This window comes from Apis florea, unplaced genomic scaffold (genome assembly GCF_048593485.1).
Source record: "Apis florea isolate Af1SG1 unplaced genomic scaffold, ASM4859348v1 contig_1615_pilon, whole genome shotgun sequence".
In the NCBI taxonomy this organism is placed as follows: domain Eukaryota; kingdom Metazoa; phylum Arthropoda; class Insecta; order Hymenoptera; family Apidae; genus Apis; species Apis florea.
In genome coordinates, this window is record NW_028256416.1 from 6,112,311 (window position 1) to 6,130,259 (window position 17,949).

The 17,949-nt window shown below is 37.0% G+C and overlaps 1 protein-coding gene across 6 annotated transcripts in view; it reads left to right on the plus strand.

Moving 5' to 3' along the window:
- LOC100866087 (ADAM metallopeptidase with thrombospondin type 1 motif A) overlaps positions 1-17,949 on the plus strand; it is a 118,571-nt gene that overhangs the window by 29,990 nt on the left and 70,632 nt on the right. For all 6 annotated transcript variants that reach the window (XM_086904062.1, XM_086904070.1, XM_086904060.1 and 3 more), the window contains exons 3-5: positions 9,753-9,872; positions 12,663-12,820; positions 13,504-13,629. In XM_086904062.1, the coding sequence (XP_086760188.1) occupies positions 9,753-9,872; positions 12,663-12,820; positions 13,504-13,629 (404 nt within the window). The remainder of the gene's footprint in view (positions 1-9,752; positions 9,873-12,662; positions 12,821-13,503; positions 13,630-17,949) is intronic.

The window sequence follows — 17,949 nt, forward strand, 5'->3', positions numbered from 1 at the left end:
GAAAGGAAAAGGTAGTGGAATGGATCGAAGTAGCAACAGTATCGATAATTTGTTATTTTAAGGAGAATTTTGGAAAATCTAACGATAATTGGGAATTTTTTCTTTTTATAAAGGATATTCAAAAGTTGAGAAATCTGTTTCAAGATGTATATTGGATAATTTCGTTAATTGTATATATTTATTACAATGTAATTTTTGTGAGGAAGAATAGAGGAGCTAGGAGAGGATAGGTAAATTTGCAGTAGTACAAGACTATCATAGGAACCGCTGTTTATAATTCATAGCATAGTATTCCATTACTAGTAGATTTTCATTCCGCGAATTTATGATTAGAATTTATAAATGATTTTAATTCGTTCTTAACCATGATAAATCTTTCCTCGTTTGATATTGTTCCTCCAATTATCGCGTCGTCGATCGAACAAAATTTAATAAAAAGTCTAAAGAAATAAAAAACGTAATTTCACTAATAATAATCATTTGCATTCTCGATTCATTATGCTCGCAACAACGATCATAAATCTTCTATTTAAATTAAAAATTTTCTACGTTTAATAATTTTTCACGAATTTTTATTTTAATCCACAAAGGAAGATCGATCCTGCAAATAACACCGTTCACATTTCATTTTGAAAAACGGAAAAAAAAAAAAAATCGCACATCCTACCCCAACAATCACGAGCTAACTCGGAAGAATTTTTATCCGACCTTGAGAAATTTGGCCGAGAGATGTCGAAGCCGTCGAGATATTGCTGGCAGACGTTTCAACTTGTGGTCCGTAAACATTTTTGTCAAGTCGCAGATCGCGGCGGGATATATTCGTCGTTCGGGTGTAATTTATTTCTAAGTCGGCTAACGCGAAAATAGCTGCGAGCGGGAACGAGTCGACTGTCTATCGAAATGTCGAGATATCGTTCGATGCTCTTGAAATTTACGCTAATGCGTTCCCCATATTGTGTTATTATACGTTTCACGAACGCTCGGTCGCGAACGAATTCGTTCAGTCGAGGTTTAACCTCGAGCGTGGATCGATCGTTGGACGGAGAATTTTCTTGTTGGTGATTTAATTTGATAATTTTAATCTTACAAGTTTGCTTTCTCTTTTTCAATTTTATTTATACTTTTTAAATTTTTACTTTAGATTTTGATTCTTTATAATTTTTTTTTTTTTTTTTTTTTTAAGAATACGCTGAGATTTCTTGTCGCGAAAATGGTTCTAGATTTGAAACGATATTAAGGAGGAGGTGACTAAAAATACTCGACGATGAATTCTCCTTCTTTCTTCCTCACTTTTTCCTCACAATCAAAAAACGAAAGAAACCCTTCACCTCTCAATATTCGAAATAAACGTTCAATCACGAATCGAGACGGAAAAAATGGAGCAATCCATTGAGAAAAATCTAAAGTGTTCGGGCCCAAGATTTATATCCTTTTTGTTACCCCATCGCGGGGTAACAAAAGAGATCAACGAACGCGAAATTTCGCTTTACGGATTCCGTTTCGTTCGTCGAAACGTATTTTCGGTCGCGCCGAGCTCGATTCCTCCTCCTCGATCCGAGGAATTAAAAGCGGAACTGGAAAATTCGGAGGCGACGCGTGGCCCGTGAAATTTCAAAACGAGCAAAACGATGATTCGCTCGGTTTCTATTTTGTCCCGTGGCCGTAATTTGGCCGGCTCGTCCGCTCGTATTATCCCGACCTGGGATAAAACCGGGGCGACATCGGTGTGCCGGAAGCTTGGCGTAGAAAACCGGCCGGCTTTTCGACGATATGATAAAACGAATCGCGAAAAATCAGAATTTTAGAATTCGAGAATTGTGTATCGAAATCGAGAGTTTCATTCGAGAGTTCGTTGATTGAAATTATGTATGCGATGGATTTTTGTCTTTCAAGGAAAAGAAATTTGGAAATTGCAATAATAATTTTCGTAAGATAGAAAGAGGAAGATTTTAATCGTGCGTTATAAGGAACGATTATTTTTCTATTTAGAGCAGCGTTCTTCCAATCTTTATGCTGCTACGCTTTCCTATCTTTTAATTGATATAACAATATAGACACGTTTTAAATAATAATAATATTATTATAAAAAATACTGAAAATTACAATTACACAGAATAACAACAAGGTTTTGCCATTTCTAAAATGTATAAAGATGTAAGAAAAATAAAAATAAACGTTACTTCGTTGAATTTGTATTGTCACGTTACGATGTGAAGTTTATTTATTTATTATGATACGAACGTTTTTAATTTTTTATTAAAAAGTTTTGACGCCTCCCAGGTTGGAAACCACGGATTTAGAGTGTAATTTCGTATCGATTTATCGTAATCGTGGCACATTAACCATTAATTTGCCATCGATCGTTCGACAACAAGTAATTCTGTACAGGCGAAAATTCATAACGTAATTTTCATATAATGCGATACATTTTCATACAATACCTTTTATTATCCCCCTCTCGTAATACTTCTCTTCGTACCTAATAAAGTATCGAGTTACGTAACGCAACAATACTTCGTATGTTTTAACAATTACTTGAATGAGGGATCATCTTAAAGGCTAAAAAGAGGCAGATCCATTCTTATCACACGAAATTATCCTTTCGTCCCACATAAAATAATCTTTTATATTTTGATCCTCGAATACGATTCAATTAATTGCTCTCAAAAAAATGTATATAAAAAGAGATACGCGTAAATCAATCGTAAAAATATTTTTCAAAATCTCGAGAGTTTTGAATTCGTATCGAATTCGCCTCCTCCACGTATTTCATTTTCGATCACCCTTCTTTGTCCGATCGTAACGATCGGTCCCTGACTTTTATTCCCCGAATAACATCCGTTTCGAGTCGAGGACGACGAGAGAGAGAGGCGAGCTCTCTCTCTCTCTCTCTTTCTTTCTCTCTCCTTCGTACGAGACAAAATGTTTATGCAAGAGTTGGCGAGGGAAGAGAAGTTGGATTCAGGGTTCAGGCCTTCTTACAGCTCGTCGAACAATGTCGTCCAGTTCAACGACACGCGGCGTATGTATATTGGCGCCGCATCGAGACGACACAGTTCGCAAAAGCCCTTTCCAACTTGGCATTCTTCCTATTCTTTCGAACGTCGAACGAGCCACGCTCGGCTCATTAGCAACCGTCTCTCGCGGCAACGTGTTGCGCAAATGCAGCCAGGCGACTAATTGTTCGCGCGTCTGCGAATACAGATCTCCGTGATCTATGGATCGACGCTTCTTCTTTCACGATGGCTTCGTGTAAAGAAGACTGCGTAATTGCTTTAAGAGGGAAGAGGTCGGTGAGAATTATTGTCACAGATGTAACATGTGTATTTTTCTTTCAAAAATTTCACGGGAGAGAGTTTGTACAGCTTTTTTTTTACAGTGAGAGAGACGTTTTTTGTATTCTTTGTATTTTTCTCAAATCGACGGTTGCTCGAGTCATTTTGAGAATTTTAACAACAGAAAGCTACATAACCTCAAATTCTGTGACGAGTGATTTGAGTTATCTTTCTCTGGAAACGTAGCATCGATATTTTGTTTTTATCATCAACTCGGCTTTCTTTCTTTCTCGAGCACATTTTTGTTGCGGAAGGGTTAAGCGAAATCAAACGGAGACGACAGAGATTTATCGAGTATCAAATGTTGAGGGAAAAAAAGAAACGGATGCCTGAGCGTTACCTGAGGTTTTTCGTTTAAAAAATTTACAATTTCTTTTTTCCAAAAAGGAAAACTAACTTTTATACAATTTCTTCCTAACGATTCGATAACACATAATAATTAACCTTCTTAACCTTATATGTCAAATTAAAATTCCTCCTTCCTACCAATTTGTACCAAGAAAAGTGTTAAAAAGAACTGTCTATCCAATCGAACTCATTATGATACTCGATTAACTCGAATTATCCAGCAAGGTATATATCATAACCTCAAACTGTACACGTGGGTTAAGGTCGTCTAGGTCGCACGTGGAATTAAAATTCCTCTGTATCAGCGAAAGGGAGATCACGTAGGGAAAATAATCCTTTCCAATTGCATAAGTTCCGAGAAGTTGTTCCTTCTTCTTTTTTCTTTCATTCTTCCTTCCTTCCTTCCTTCCTTCCTTCCCTTCCTTCACGACATCTATCAATGTGGCAGCGATGAGAACTGCCTTGACCTTCCCTATATTCACGTGATCGGCAACGCGTGTCCATGGTATCTCGTAGGGTACAACTATACAATATATCGTCTATCGCTCACCCCATATCCTGTATCTTGTGTCTTGGGATATCGGATTATCACGCGGTAAGCGTTTTTCTGCGGCTCTGCGTTGTCGCCACCGAATCCTCTTTGAATCGTTTTCCCATCGTGTGTTCCGTTTCGACTTCGCTGCCTGCCAACTAAGTGTACACTGCACGATATCTCGTTTCGCTTGAATTTTATCTCGTCTATTTGCCCCGACAAGGTGCTTTTGCTACCGGTATTTAGAGAATTTTAATGGTTTTATTGGAAGTGGAAGTGGAAGCGGATCTCTCCGCTACCCACTTTCCTCTCCAAGATTACAACCACTTTGTGATATTCCTGTTTTTAACAGTTTTCTTCGTACAAATTGGTAGGAAGGAGGAATTTTAATTTGACGTATAAGGTTAATTATTACGTGCGTTATCGAATGGTTACGAAGAAATTGTATAAAAACTTAGTTTTCCTTTTTGAAAAAAAGAAATTGTAAATTTTTTAAACGAAAAACCTCAGGCAACGCTCAGGCACCCGCATCCGTTTCTTTTTTTGCCTCAACATTTGATACTCGATAAATCTCTGTCGCCTCCGTTTGAGAGATCAAGGATCCATCCGATGGAAAGAGGTGATATCCGCAACGGGAGCCGCGATAAAGGAAAAAAAGAAAAAGAAGAAGAAAAAAAAAAGGGGGGAGGGGGAAAAATGTCCGATTTTTATCGTATCGTTTAAACGAAACATGGTTCCGTGGATGGTTGTCAAGGTCGTGTGAGAAAGAAAGGTCGAGTGTCCGTAAAGAAAGGTGTTCGATTTCTTGGTTGACCGCATATTTCTCGCGGCTGTGTGCCTCGGGAACGGGCCCTTGCCTTCACGCGATAAGTTTCTCTTCTCGTGGGGAGGCTTGCTTCCGGAAAAACTTGGGAGGAAAGAGCTTGTCGCCGTTACTCTCGAAATAATATTCTTCGTACAAATTGCCATCGAGATAAAACGACAAAACATCTTCATCTATCGCGTTTTATATAACGAAAAAAAAAAAAAAAAAAAAAAAGGGAAGTTATTCAATAATACGATTATTAAATATCCGTTAATTAAATATTCATAAATTTCTTCTCTTCGATCTCCTAATAATTATCTACGATTGAAAAACAAATCAGCGTAAAAAAAAAAGAAGAAATAAATATATATATATATATATACCTAAGAAAAGAAAATTCTAATAGTACGAGGAATAAACAAGTTTCAAGGATGCGTTTCCAGGAAAGAAAACTGGAGTAATAAGAGGAAGAGGAAGAAGAAGAAGAAGAAGAAAAAAGATACTTCGACGTGATCGAATCATCATCAATCGAAGCATCGCAAATTCCTTGTTTTTTTTTTTTTAAATTTCTCAATTACTCGAATAAGAAGAAATAGTTTTTTTAGCTCGATCCATCCAGCAAGAGAGTTTGTTAGCTCGAGGAGAAGCGAACAATCAACCGGAAACGGCTCGCACCCGGTGTTGAGCGTATTCCTCGTCGCGCGGCGTGGACGTTGTCCTAAGCGTGCCGAATCCATTTTTCCAAGTTGGAGCGTGTATCGTTATGCAATTGTACAATGCGCCGCGCCGCCCACGCGTCGACATTTAGTAAGCGCGTTTAATCTCCGCGTACATGACGTAAAGTCCCTTTGTTCCAGCGATATACCAAGCGAGTGGGACGTCAAAATTTCTCCTCTCATTGTTCAACTCTTGGCTAACTCTGCACGTTGGACGATCGCGTTAACGAGCCCGCGGTAGCCAACATCTTTGATCGTTATCGCGGGGATGAAATTTTAACAAAGGAGGGAGGAATCTTGGGGGGGGATATCTTGGGATTAAGATTCTTGGGAGAAGATTTTTCGGGATCGAGTTTATTTTTAGAATAGATTCGTGGGATAGGGAATAAATAAAATGAAATAAAGTAAGTGATAAATAAACAGTAATAGTAGGAATATGTAATAGTAGTAATAGGTATATAGTGTGATAATAACAGTAAAAGAAGGATTGAGAAAAATTGGGTTTTGAATAAAGTTAGTCACAATTTGTAAAAGGAATTATAAAAATTACAATTACGATAAAAATGCAATGGAACGAGAGGAGAGAAGGAATAATAGCATAGTATATAATTGTTTCCATTTCCATTTCTCCTTATCTAGGAACGTACATTACTCGCGAGTAAGTATCAACTTACGTAGGCTATATTTTATTGTCCCCAGGAAACAGTATACAGAGAATGTATGTCGGCCAAGTTATCGTAGCTGATTTTTACTCACTCGTCATCGGATCGTGTTAATTAATTACACGATTGGATACAATATCTCTTTCGATATTGCGATGTATTCAACATTGATTGGATTGCAAAATCATATCTTAAAAATGGATTAGAGAATTTAAGAATTGTTAAATTTTCGTGCAACATATAAAATTGAAGAGAATAAAAATAAAAATAACAATCCTTGTCTAAGTTTCACTTATCAAATCCGCAACTTGTTTTGTTTTTTTTTTTCTTTTTTTTTGAATTCTTTGATTTTAATAACAGTGAGAGATCAATCTTGTTGCGTGCAGCAATTTTTTTTTTTTTTTTTGTTAATATATATTCGAAGTCTTCGAGCCCCCACTTAGCTCGTCAAGTTTGCTTAGATCAAACACAGAAGTACTCGATATTAGAAAGCTAGGTCGATATTACTGTACTCCCACTTTGTTCAGGTATACAATCCTTCAATGATTTTCTATTTACAATTAACTTTGTGGTTAATAATTTTCTATTTACGAAATTTCTCGCGATTAATAACTACGGAGAATACTTCTAATTGGAAAAGTATCGATATTCAAGTGATTTTCCTTGCGAATCGTTTAATTGTCACTCGAGTATAATTCTTAAATTATCACGAATTCGATTCAATTTCTATTCAAATCACTCGGTCAGTTTCGAAGGGGAAAAAGAATAAATCGAATCCAATACCTCGATCGTTAAATACTTACATAAACGGGAACACAGGAACTCAATTATTTCCTCTGAATGATTCAAACACGAAGGAATCTCGATTATTCCAATCCTTTCCGATTCCACGGCAACCACACCTGTAATTAATTAATTACTAAAATTCCAAAAACACGACTCGACTCCTATTTCCATATAAAAAGCGTCCGACGATCGTTCCATTCCGATTTATCGACTTATCTACGGTTTCCAAGGAAATCGATCCTTGTCGATCTTCCGACACAAAGGAAAAAAAAAAAAATCCCTTCCCTTCCCATAATCGAATTACGTGGAAAATCTTTGATCGGTGTTTTTCCGATCGATAATCATCCAGTCCCGTTGTGTCACGCTCGTTTATCGCTCGATCTAAAAAGAATTTAAAAACGTTCTGTTTCGCGAAAAATCACGTTCCGCGCGCGGTTTCCGTGCCATTTTTCCCCAATCAACCGAGTCGATCGACGTCAAATTTCGCCCTCCTCTCCCGCTACAAAGTGCCAAAAGTGGGAATGAATCGGTTTGACGAAGTTGCGCAATCCGTCCCGGAACCGATACGACATTTTCTTTCACGATCCTTTGTCTCCGTTTGTTTCCTCGTGTTTAATGAACGTCGAAGGTTGATCGTTGGCTGGTCGTGGAATCTGAAGTGGAGGCCTCGCCCTCTCGATGGAACGAGTGGAGCGAATCGTTCGACGATCGGTTTGAATCGGTTTCGAAGCAGTTTTAAATCTCTTCCTTTGTCAGAATTTGGTCGCAAGGCTTTTCGAAATCTTGATTATTTCCCTCTGATTCGATCGTTTGAGGTTAAGATTTTGCTTGGAGAGGGGGTCAGATAATCGTCAGAAATCGATGCGTTCGATTATGATCTTCTCGTTCTCCAATATTTGAAGTTTCTTAGCATCTTGTATTTCGTTTCATTATTGTTTGACCAAACAATAGCGATAATCGCGAACGTGTCGATTCCAGTTTTTCTTTCCTTCGCATTTTCGTCGCTGCGTATTTTAAAATGGGACGAATATTGTTTGGATACTCGCGTTTGACGCTGTTGACGCATTTAGATGAGTCGTTCGATCGAGGACGCAAAAATTCACAACGATTCACGCGATGAATAATATAACGACGAGAAGAATTTGTAACGATGATTTCCGATGTAATTGTTAATTTTTCTCTTTTTTTTTTTTTTTTTTTTCGAAACGGAGATTTATATCTATTTGATTAATCAGATGTGAAATTATAAGGAATAAGGATCAATCGAAACGAATCCTTCGCGTATGGAAGGATTATACACGAGAAAATTAAAAGAAATACAGGAAATAAAAATCATTTCTGGCACGGTTTCGATTCATTTGGAAGATTATTCGACAGAATTAACACTCTGTTTCGATTCCAAAACGCGCGATAGCGTTTTTTCTGAATTTGCTTCGCGAAAGATAGCGTGATCAGGGTTTTAATGATTCAGCATCGTGTTGCGTTACGAGGGACAGTGGACTGAAGTGGATCGCTTTTAACACCTCGAATGTTTATTTATACGTAAATATAATATTACGTTCTTGCCGGTATTTTTTTCGACGAAATAAATTAAGTATCGACAATTCGGATCGATTTAATTTCCAAAGAAAGAAAAAAGAAAAGAAGAAGATGGCAGTAGAAAAAAAATCCTGAAATTTTAGCTCGAACAAACGCTTACACGCTTTAATTGAAACTCTCGAAAAAAACAAATTTTAGATCGACTCGTCAACCGGAAGTCGTGTTCGTCTCGTGTCAATGGTCAAGGTTGACGAGGTATATCTCGGGAGGAATTTCGAATTTTTCTCCTCCTCGATCGATCGAGAATGACCTTCTCGATCGATCCTCTCCAACCGACTCGATTGTGCAATTTGCGCGGATTGCCTCACGCACAAATCGTGCTTATTTTTTCTTTTTTTTTTTCACGCCTCGTTTATCGCCCACTGTGCGTGAAAAAGAACGAAAGAGAGAAAGAAAGAAGAAGACGAAAGAGAAAAGAATACCCGGGCGATTAATTTCAATTTCACAGCAGAAGTGTAGGGTTATCGCGCGAAATTCTCGTTTAAATTTGTAACCGCGATATATCTCCGAATCCTGATAAGACAACAGCGGCGGATCTATACGTTCGCGTTGAACGATTCGATATATCGAGCTTATCTCGAACACGATGAGCTCGAGATCGAAATTGAAACTGTGGAAGGGAGGGAAGAGGGAGCTCAATGTGGTGACTCTTCAATGCGCGATACTTAACTCGATGCTCTTTCGATGCCGCTTCCTCCAACGACGTGTCTTCGAGAAACGATCGATGAGATCGTTTCGTAGCGAAATTCATTTTTTTAATGATTGTTTTTTTTTTCTTCTTTTTTAAACAAATTTCTTCAATTCGTAAAATTGCGGAATAAAAATGTTAAAAGCAACGGAATTGATAATTTGTTAATTCTTAGAAATTATTAACGAAATTAGTCGTAATTAGATACGTAGTTGCGATTTTAAATAAATCTGATTTGAACGGTCTCGCGTGACTAATCGAGGGCATTGTTTTTCTTACAGTGATTTCACACTCATCGAGGAAGAAGAGCGATTCCGAGAAGACGAAATCATTCTCTCGGAAACCTGAGTTGGAGTACGTCCAATTGACGAAGCTGAACGAGAATCAGTACGACGATTCGCGTAAGTTCGTAATCACCGATTATCGTCTCGTCATCTTGGACAATCGATCGCGTTGAGTCCACTCAACTTTCTCGGCGATCGTTATCTCAAGTGATGGATTATAATAACTCTAATAACGATATCTTTCATATTTTCATCGATGACATCGATCATTTCATGATTGATCAGCCGTGTCCACCTCTGTCGGGCGAACAGATATGAAACATTTATATAAAAATTAAATCCGTTCAAATTAATAAGTAAATTAGATTGAACCAATCAAGATCGTGAACATCCGATCTAATTATCATAATAAAATATTCGAAATTAACGCATGGTTTAATTAATCGGCAAATCGGCAACAACCGATCGTACAAATTATTTAGATATACATCACGCGATATGATATCTAATCCCTAATGAAAAAGAAGGCTGACAATCCACTCGCGCGAGGAGGAAATTTTCGTGAAGTCGAGTCGGTTTTGTTTTCAAGGCTTTGACGAGCAAGTCGACGATCTTGGAACGTTTGAAATGCGGGTCAAACGTCGTGAATAAATTCTCTCCCCTCCCCCTAAATCTAAGATACCATCTAATCCCGGAAGTTTCGGCCGAAGTGAAATTATGTAACGCTTTTCTTACATCGCGTGCGTGCGGGCCACCGTTTACCACGATTGTCGATAAATATGCGCCGTTCCAACCATCTCGAGACCACGGCTAATTGCGAGTCGAGAGATGATCGAGGAAGATTTTAATCGCGCACGACGTTGGAAATTAACCCTTTGCACTCGTGTGTCGCCATCCTACGTTTTATTATTGTACGTATTATTTAATAATTATTAATAAATGTATGTAACTACATTCTGGGGAGTGTTGTTTGGTAAGCTTCTTAAAGAGGAAATGTTCGAATCCTTGGATTAGAACGAATATTTTTTTCTAAGTATTTATTTTTGAAAAGGTTATACCATTGATTGAAGCATGAAATGAAAACGAAATAAAATATCATGAAGAATAATAATATCAAGAATTTCTTAATTAATCCTTCAATAGTAAATTAGAAAATAAAACGCAATGATCGTAAAACAGAAATATTTAAAAAAGATAAGTTGCTGATCAGGAACTTTAATTCCTGTTGGAACAGCAATAATTATTGTCGCTGAAGTAAAATAAAATAATTCGTGTATCTAAATATACGATGTATAATCGATACAAATCCTAGAAAAAAAAAAAGACCAATTCTTAATATTGCATAAATTACACCTAGATTTCCAAAAATTTCTCTTTTTCTCTGGAGGAATTAAAATATAAACTTCTGGATGACCAAAGAATCAAAATTGGATTACCATCTTCCAGAAGAATACGAAGAATGCAAAGGGTTAAATTTAAGATCGCGCTCAATCCTCTAAAGTGCGTAGAAAAAATGATCCCACCCTGTACACTTACGTATCACGTTGCTACGTGGATGGAATCGAATGTTGAAACAAAATAACGTTAAATATTCGACGCGATCGTCCATGGACGCATCGAAACGCTTCCAAGAACCGCGGTCGCAGATGTCCTTTTATAAATAATCTGGTTCCGGTCGCATCGTCTGCCTTCTTTCTTTCTTTTTTTATCTGCTCGTCGGTGCGTGCCGCGTCTCGCACAATCGAGAGCTTAACGAGGCGAACGTGATCCTGATAAAGGTGGTATATAGAACGCCGATACGCTTCAAGGATCGCCACGTTCCGATCGTGGAACGCATCGCGCTCCATAATCGCTCTAATTATCGAATCCATCCCTTCCACGATCGAACAATCGAACAGATCCATCGATCGAGTCGAAATTAACGCAACGATGACAATTTGAATTGGTGATATTGGTAAGCTCGTTTTCTAAAACTGTGCTTTCTTAATTCTTTTTCCGACAATTTTCGAATAAGAAACAATCGCGTGCTACTTTTACTTGCGAGCACAACGAATTAACATTGATGTACGTTTCGATTCGATTGTATTTTTATCTTTATTTTAAATGGTAGTAACCATCCATCCAACTGGAAACTTCATCCTCGGCGAAAAGAGGAGGAGGTTAAACGTGATGGTGATTTGTCGCCGTTCTAACCTGTGAAAGGAATAATCGACGCGAATTAATAGTCACGCGACCAGTGAACAGTTAATGAAACAGTAGCTTTTACGGTGGGACACGTTTGGCGAGAAGAAGAGATGGAAAACGGCTCGGCGACACGCGCGTTTTGTCACGCACCGGACGCTCGCTCTGCCAACCATTCGACTGTCAACGATTTTACCGGCGACAAATGAACCAGTTACCACGCACCTCTTTATCTTTAAGTATTCGAAGGAGTGCTCGAACGGTTGTGTTATATCGAGAAGGACAGGATGGGATAATTATTAGGATTCATGAAACGGCATGGGAAGGGATGGAGTATTACAATGTCGCGATTGATCACGAGAATTTGTAACGGTGCTTTTTCGAGCTGAAGCGATTCTCTTTCTTTTCTATTTTTATTTCCATGTATAATTCATCGTACGATTATAATCGAGAGATAAGGATATCTTGCAAATGGGAAAAGAAGAATATAAAATTTCTCGAAATCGGATTGGTCGCTTGTTACAATGATAACGTAATTAATTAATGAAATAATAATACTTATTAAATAATCGTTATATCGTTTAAAATACGTACGAACGAGTATAATAAATACAATACAATTTGTGAAACGTTTCCAAACAGTTCTGCGAAATTTCCGAATGTTTTTTCCAACAATCCGCACGATTCTCGGAAATTTTCTAATGTTCCCATTCCGTTTGTTTACAGCGAACGAATTGTCGACGAAACGACGCCACAGCGGGCATTTTCGTTCGGCGACCGCCGAAGTTTGGGACTCCCGTCCTCAGTACGAGTTCACCGCTTTCGGGAGACGGTTTCGTTTGCTGTTGGCCCACGACACGAGCTTCGTCTCGCCCAATATCAAGGTAAGAAAAAAAATCAGACAAACGTCCATCCATTTTTCTTTCCCTCGATTCGACGAAATTGTTCCCAATTCGTTGAGTAATCGCGATGGATGGACGACGTTCGATCAATCGGGCTAATCCTGATTAACGGAAAAATTATCTCGTCTCGCTCGTTATTATGCCATGCTAATGCATGCATTCGCGATATTATCGAGTGTGCTTCTGTGGAGAAGCTTGCATAATCTTTCTCCCTCCCACGTGGTGAATCGACGACGAGGCGTTAAAAATCGCCTCGAGCCTCGTTCTTGAATTATTTATTTCGAAATTTTTTTTTAGATAAGATTTGTCTGATCGTTGAAAATAAATACTAGAGATGGAGCAGGAATTTTGGAAAAAATTTCTTTCTGCTTCTGGATCTATCTTATTGATTGAGAAAATAAACGAGTTTGTAAAAGCTTTTCTTTTTTTTTTTTTTTTTAGAAAATTTTACGTAGAGGAAATTTCTCGATGTCTTAATTTAATTGTAGTTCGAAATATTTTTCGAATACCAGAGATTCGTACAGAAACTTCATCGTGGAAATTTTTTTTTCGTTTATTTGTAATTTTTGAATTCTTTGCATATGTTCGAACGAAAATTCTCGAGATCGAGATTTCTACTTTTCTTTGTATATTATCGTATATAATTTATTTTTGACTTTCAATAGATCACGCGCATCACCGAGAATACCAGCAGAAGGGAAAACCCAGGCCCTGAACTTGGCTGCTTCTACAGCGGAACCGTGGACGGTGATCCACAATCCGCTGTCACTGTCAATCTTTGCCACGGAATGGTGAGTCGGACAATCTTTGACCTCTTAATCACTTAGAATCATTCTTAATAACTTCGTAATTAATGACCAAACCCGCGAATATTCCATGCATTTCAAAGTAGAATCAAAATATTCTCAAACTATCGAAACTATTATTTAAAATTTGTTCCTCTTCGACTCGCATTCTTCTTTCCTTCTTCAAGAATATAAAAGAAAATATATAATTGTGCAAATAAAAAAAATTCTTTGTATCTCTCGCAAATAAGTGTTAACAATTTTAGTTAAATTATATCTCGGTTTCTATATGCGAGATACACGATCGTTAAAAATAAAAATTCGTTAATTTTTAATAACAACTTATAATCATTAATTACGAAGAATATCAGAAGAAGTGGTTTCAGTTACTTAACCCCATGATGGATTATTTATGTTATTTAACGAGAGTAAACTCAAGCATACGCGTTTTACGCGAAACAATTTTAAACACTCGGTAGTTGCATGGTCGAACGCGCCAAACATTTTCGCGCAATTCGCGTTTCTTTCTTGGTAAAACGATTTCTAAGCGGGATCTGCGTCCCTAGAGAGGTCACTTGGACGATGACTTGTAACCGGGATGCAGGAGATTATTTTTAGATGATGGGTGTGTACGGTGTTTGGATGCCTTGCTTTCAGAATTTTCAGATTGTTCGATTATTTACCCCTCCCCCCCTTTTTCTTCTCTCTCTCGAGATTTTCGACCGATCTTTAAACGAATATTTTTACTTCAAGGGAGATGAATCAACCCCTTTTAAATTTTTAAGTAATTTCACATGCAACGAGTCGATAAATTTTTCTTTAAATAAATCCATTTCCAATTTAATTATTCGATTGAAAATAATCGCGTCGACAGGATAATTTCGGTAATATTCACTTTTCAATCAGATTTTTAATCGAAAATTCGGTTTCAAGTAAATAATATAAAATAAACTGAACGTAATAATACGCGACAATTCGTTGCACAAAGTTAAAGCGAATAACGAAACTTAACATTTATTTTATCTTTACCCTGAATCTAGTGTCCGCTCGCGAACAAGAATATATTTGCACAAATATTTACGCGCCACGTATTTATCTAATATATCCATATACCGTGTGTAATCAACTTTCGATATTTCGCAACAAAGATATAATTACACATGTCTTATACGAATTCAGACAAATAGAATAAAAAGATTTCGTTTATCCGGAACACCGATTATCCGCACTGTTGACCGCGCAACAGCTACCACTATCAATTATTCTCATCCGAGCGTGTAATCGGGCATTCTCGAGTCTCGAAAGGGTTTCCAATCCGATATTAACCGGGTTCTAATTGATAGTTTAGAGAGGCTCGGATGATTTAGCGGGCCGAATTTCGACTCGTTTACACGGAGAAGAGACGCTATTAATTTTATCCCTTGGAAACCTGTGGTTATTCGACTTCACTGGTTGGGCATGGTCAGTGCTCGATCGTCTCTCCCTCTCCTCAATCAAATTCCTGTCCTGTTCAATTTTTTCCACGAGTCGAAGGGAAGAGTTTAATTGTCAGCCATTTTCGTGTATTACATTTCTCGAATATAGAAAACGTTTACGAACAAATATACATTTAAGAGTTGGAGCGGGTTACATTTGGACTTGGAGAGATAACAATCGGGCGGGGAAAAATTTTTCAACTCGATAAGAATGCACGACTCGACCGTTGCCAGACACGGCCGGTGTACGCGCTTTCACGACCGCATTCTGCGCGCATTTGATAGACGCCAGGTCCAGATTGGACATTTGCCACGCTAGAACGAGTTTCCGGATAATCTTGGCGAACGCGTGGCCAAGTAGTATCGCTTGACCGAGTTCGCGAGTGAATCTTCCGTCACTCCTTTGCCTCCTCGCAAAGAGATATCGAGATTGTCCCCTTGTCGAGGATGGATTTCTTTCCTTTCTTCCTTTTTTGGAGCTTGAGAATACTCGAAATACTCGGATGATGATCGATTTGTTGGTTAGATATTTGATAGAACGCATTGTGAAGAAATTTACGACATTTTTGTCGATTTAATCTTATTGAGGAGTAAAATTATAAGGGTTTGACAAGTGATTTTTTTTTTTTAATTATTATAGTTTTATTCAATTTAATTCGAAATGTCTTTTTTAACGTGGTTTAATTTTTTTGTGTTGTATTTTATTAGGAATGGAACAAGTGATACCGGTTAAAAGAAATTATTAACTTTTCCCTGTTTCGTTGTTCAAAGTAAAGAAATTCTAAAATAAATAGGTATTTCCGTCACGACACGCAACAATACGAGTTATATTATCTTCCTGTCTATCGATCAATCGAAAGGATTAAACGAGCCGACGTAAATTTGCCTCCATAAATTACGAGAATTCCGTACGTGGATGTTTACGTATACGAGGCGGATTTTCTGTCGATTCTGCGAATGCAGATGCATGGAAATGAACGTGATTGATTAAAAAACACCTTTGGCGAGCTAGGTCGGCCGTTTATTAAACAGGAAACAGCTTAGACGAATCGATCTTCCTTTATTTTTTCCCTCTTATTTCGAAATTTCAATATTAAATTTCAAGTAAATTTCTTTCTTTTTTTTTTTTTTTTTTTTTTTATTTTATTGCATCGATTCAACGCGTAATTCAATAATTAAATCGAGTTAGAACAGATGTATTAAGGAGATAATTAATATATTATTTAGGTTTTCAAAAAGATGTTATTTTTAGTATTTCGGTATATTATTATTAACATTTTCAATCCATCAACTTATCAATTTATTGTTAAGCAAGGAGTTTCAGAGGTTTGTAATATAGAAATTCTAAAACAATTTCGATTTATTTTTTTTCACAATTCTTTAATTTTTTCTACAATAAAATTAATTATAGCTTCTAATGAAACTTCTACAGAATTTAAATTCGACTTGGAATTATTATATCGTGAGATGTTCAAGCGGATGTGTCTGATAATATCGCGATCTCCACTACTTGCCACGACAAATATCTGCCATCAACAAACCCGACAGTTTCACGATCGATCTCCTCGGAGAAATCAATCCTCTTGATCCACCAATTCTCACAATTTCCCACAATTACATAGAATCAATTGAATCTTCGATTCAATTCAAAAAGTTCAATTCAAAAGTTTTTTTTCAATAATTTTTTAATTCCTACTCGCTTAATATTCGTCGCTAGTTAAAAATTAGGATCGAATTCGTGTGAGATAAGTTACATTCAAATTCCAATTTGAACGAAAAAAATTGTATCCACATTCTTCAAAATCCGTTCTTCTAAATTCCTTCCACCGTTCTGTGAAAAGTCTTCCAATCATAATTTTGTTTCTTCTTAAGCTAAGAAAAATTTCACGTAATTCACGGGAAGCGTGATTTAATTCACGATGTTTAATTATCACGATCGATAGATGCAACGATTCCTCGAATCCATGAGTCGAGCAAGCCAATTTCCATGGAAGGAAAATAATCGAAGATAGATCGATATTTGAATTCTTGAGATTCGAGATTTACGAGTTCCTTTTAAACTTTCGTTTTTCGGCGGCTTCCGAAACGAGAGTGAGAGAGAGAGAAAAAAAAACATGGAATTTCGCTTTTTCACCGGTCGCCTTGGTCAATATTTAATATTTATAGGAAACGTGTTTCGAGTGAATCGCTGCCATGTGCGAAAATCATTTATCAATAAAGCGACGACGCTTTCGGCGAAGGTTCGTTTTTTTTTCTTTTTTTTTGGAAGCTTTGAATTTTATTTCAAGTTTGTCTTCTTCGATAAATCCAGAAGATCGACTATTTTGAAATATTTTTATTAGCGGGATTTTATTTTTAATCGGTGAAAGTGTAGAAATTTTGTGATTTATATCGATTATGTCTTTTCTTCTAATATGAAATAAATAAGAAAAGAATTTTCGTGTTTAATATCTGTGAGAGATTTGTAAAAAGAATTTGGATAGAATTAGAATTTTTTTCCTCGTGATCGAAGAAATCGTAAAGAGTTCTCTAGAACTTTGTCCGAAGTTTTTTAACTCGAAAGAAAATTTTTCGTAATCTCGTAACAATTTTTCATCGATATTATTATATGCAATATAGTTTTCGTTTATCGGTGTGCAAAGCGGTAGAATATTTTCTTTTCTCACAAATTTATAGTGTTTAAATTGCGTCACTTTTGTTGCAAACGAAAGACAGAGAGAGAGAAAGAGAGAGAGAGAGATATGTATCACCGTTGGTAGCGTCTATTTTTAATGTCTCAGGTTTCTTTTGAAACTGACGTAAATTCACGTTGCTATTTGCATTTGCATGTAATCTTTTTGTAATATTATCG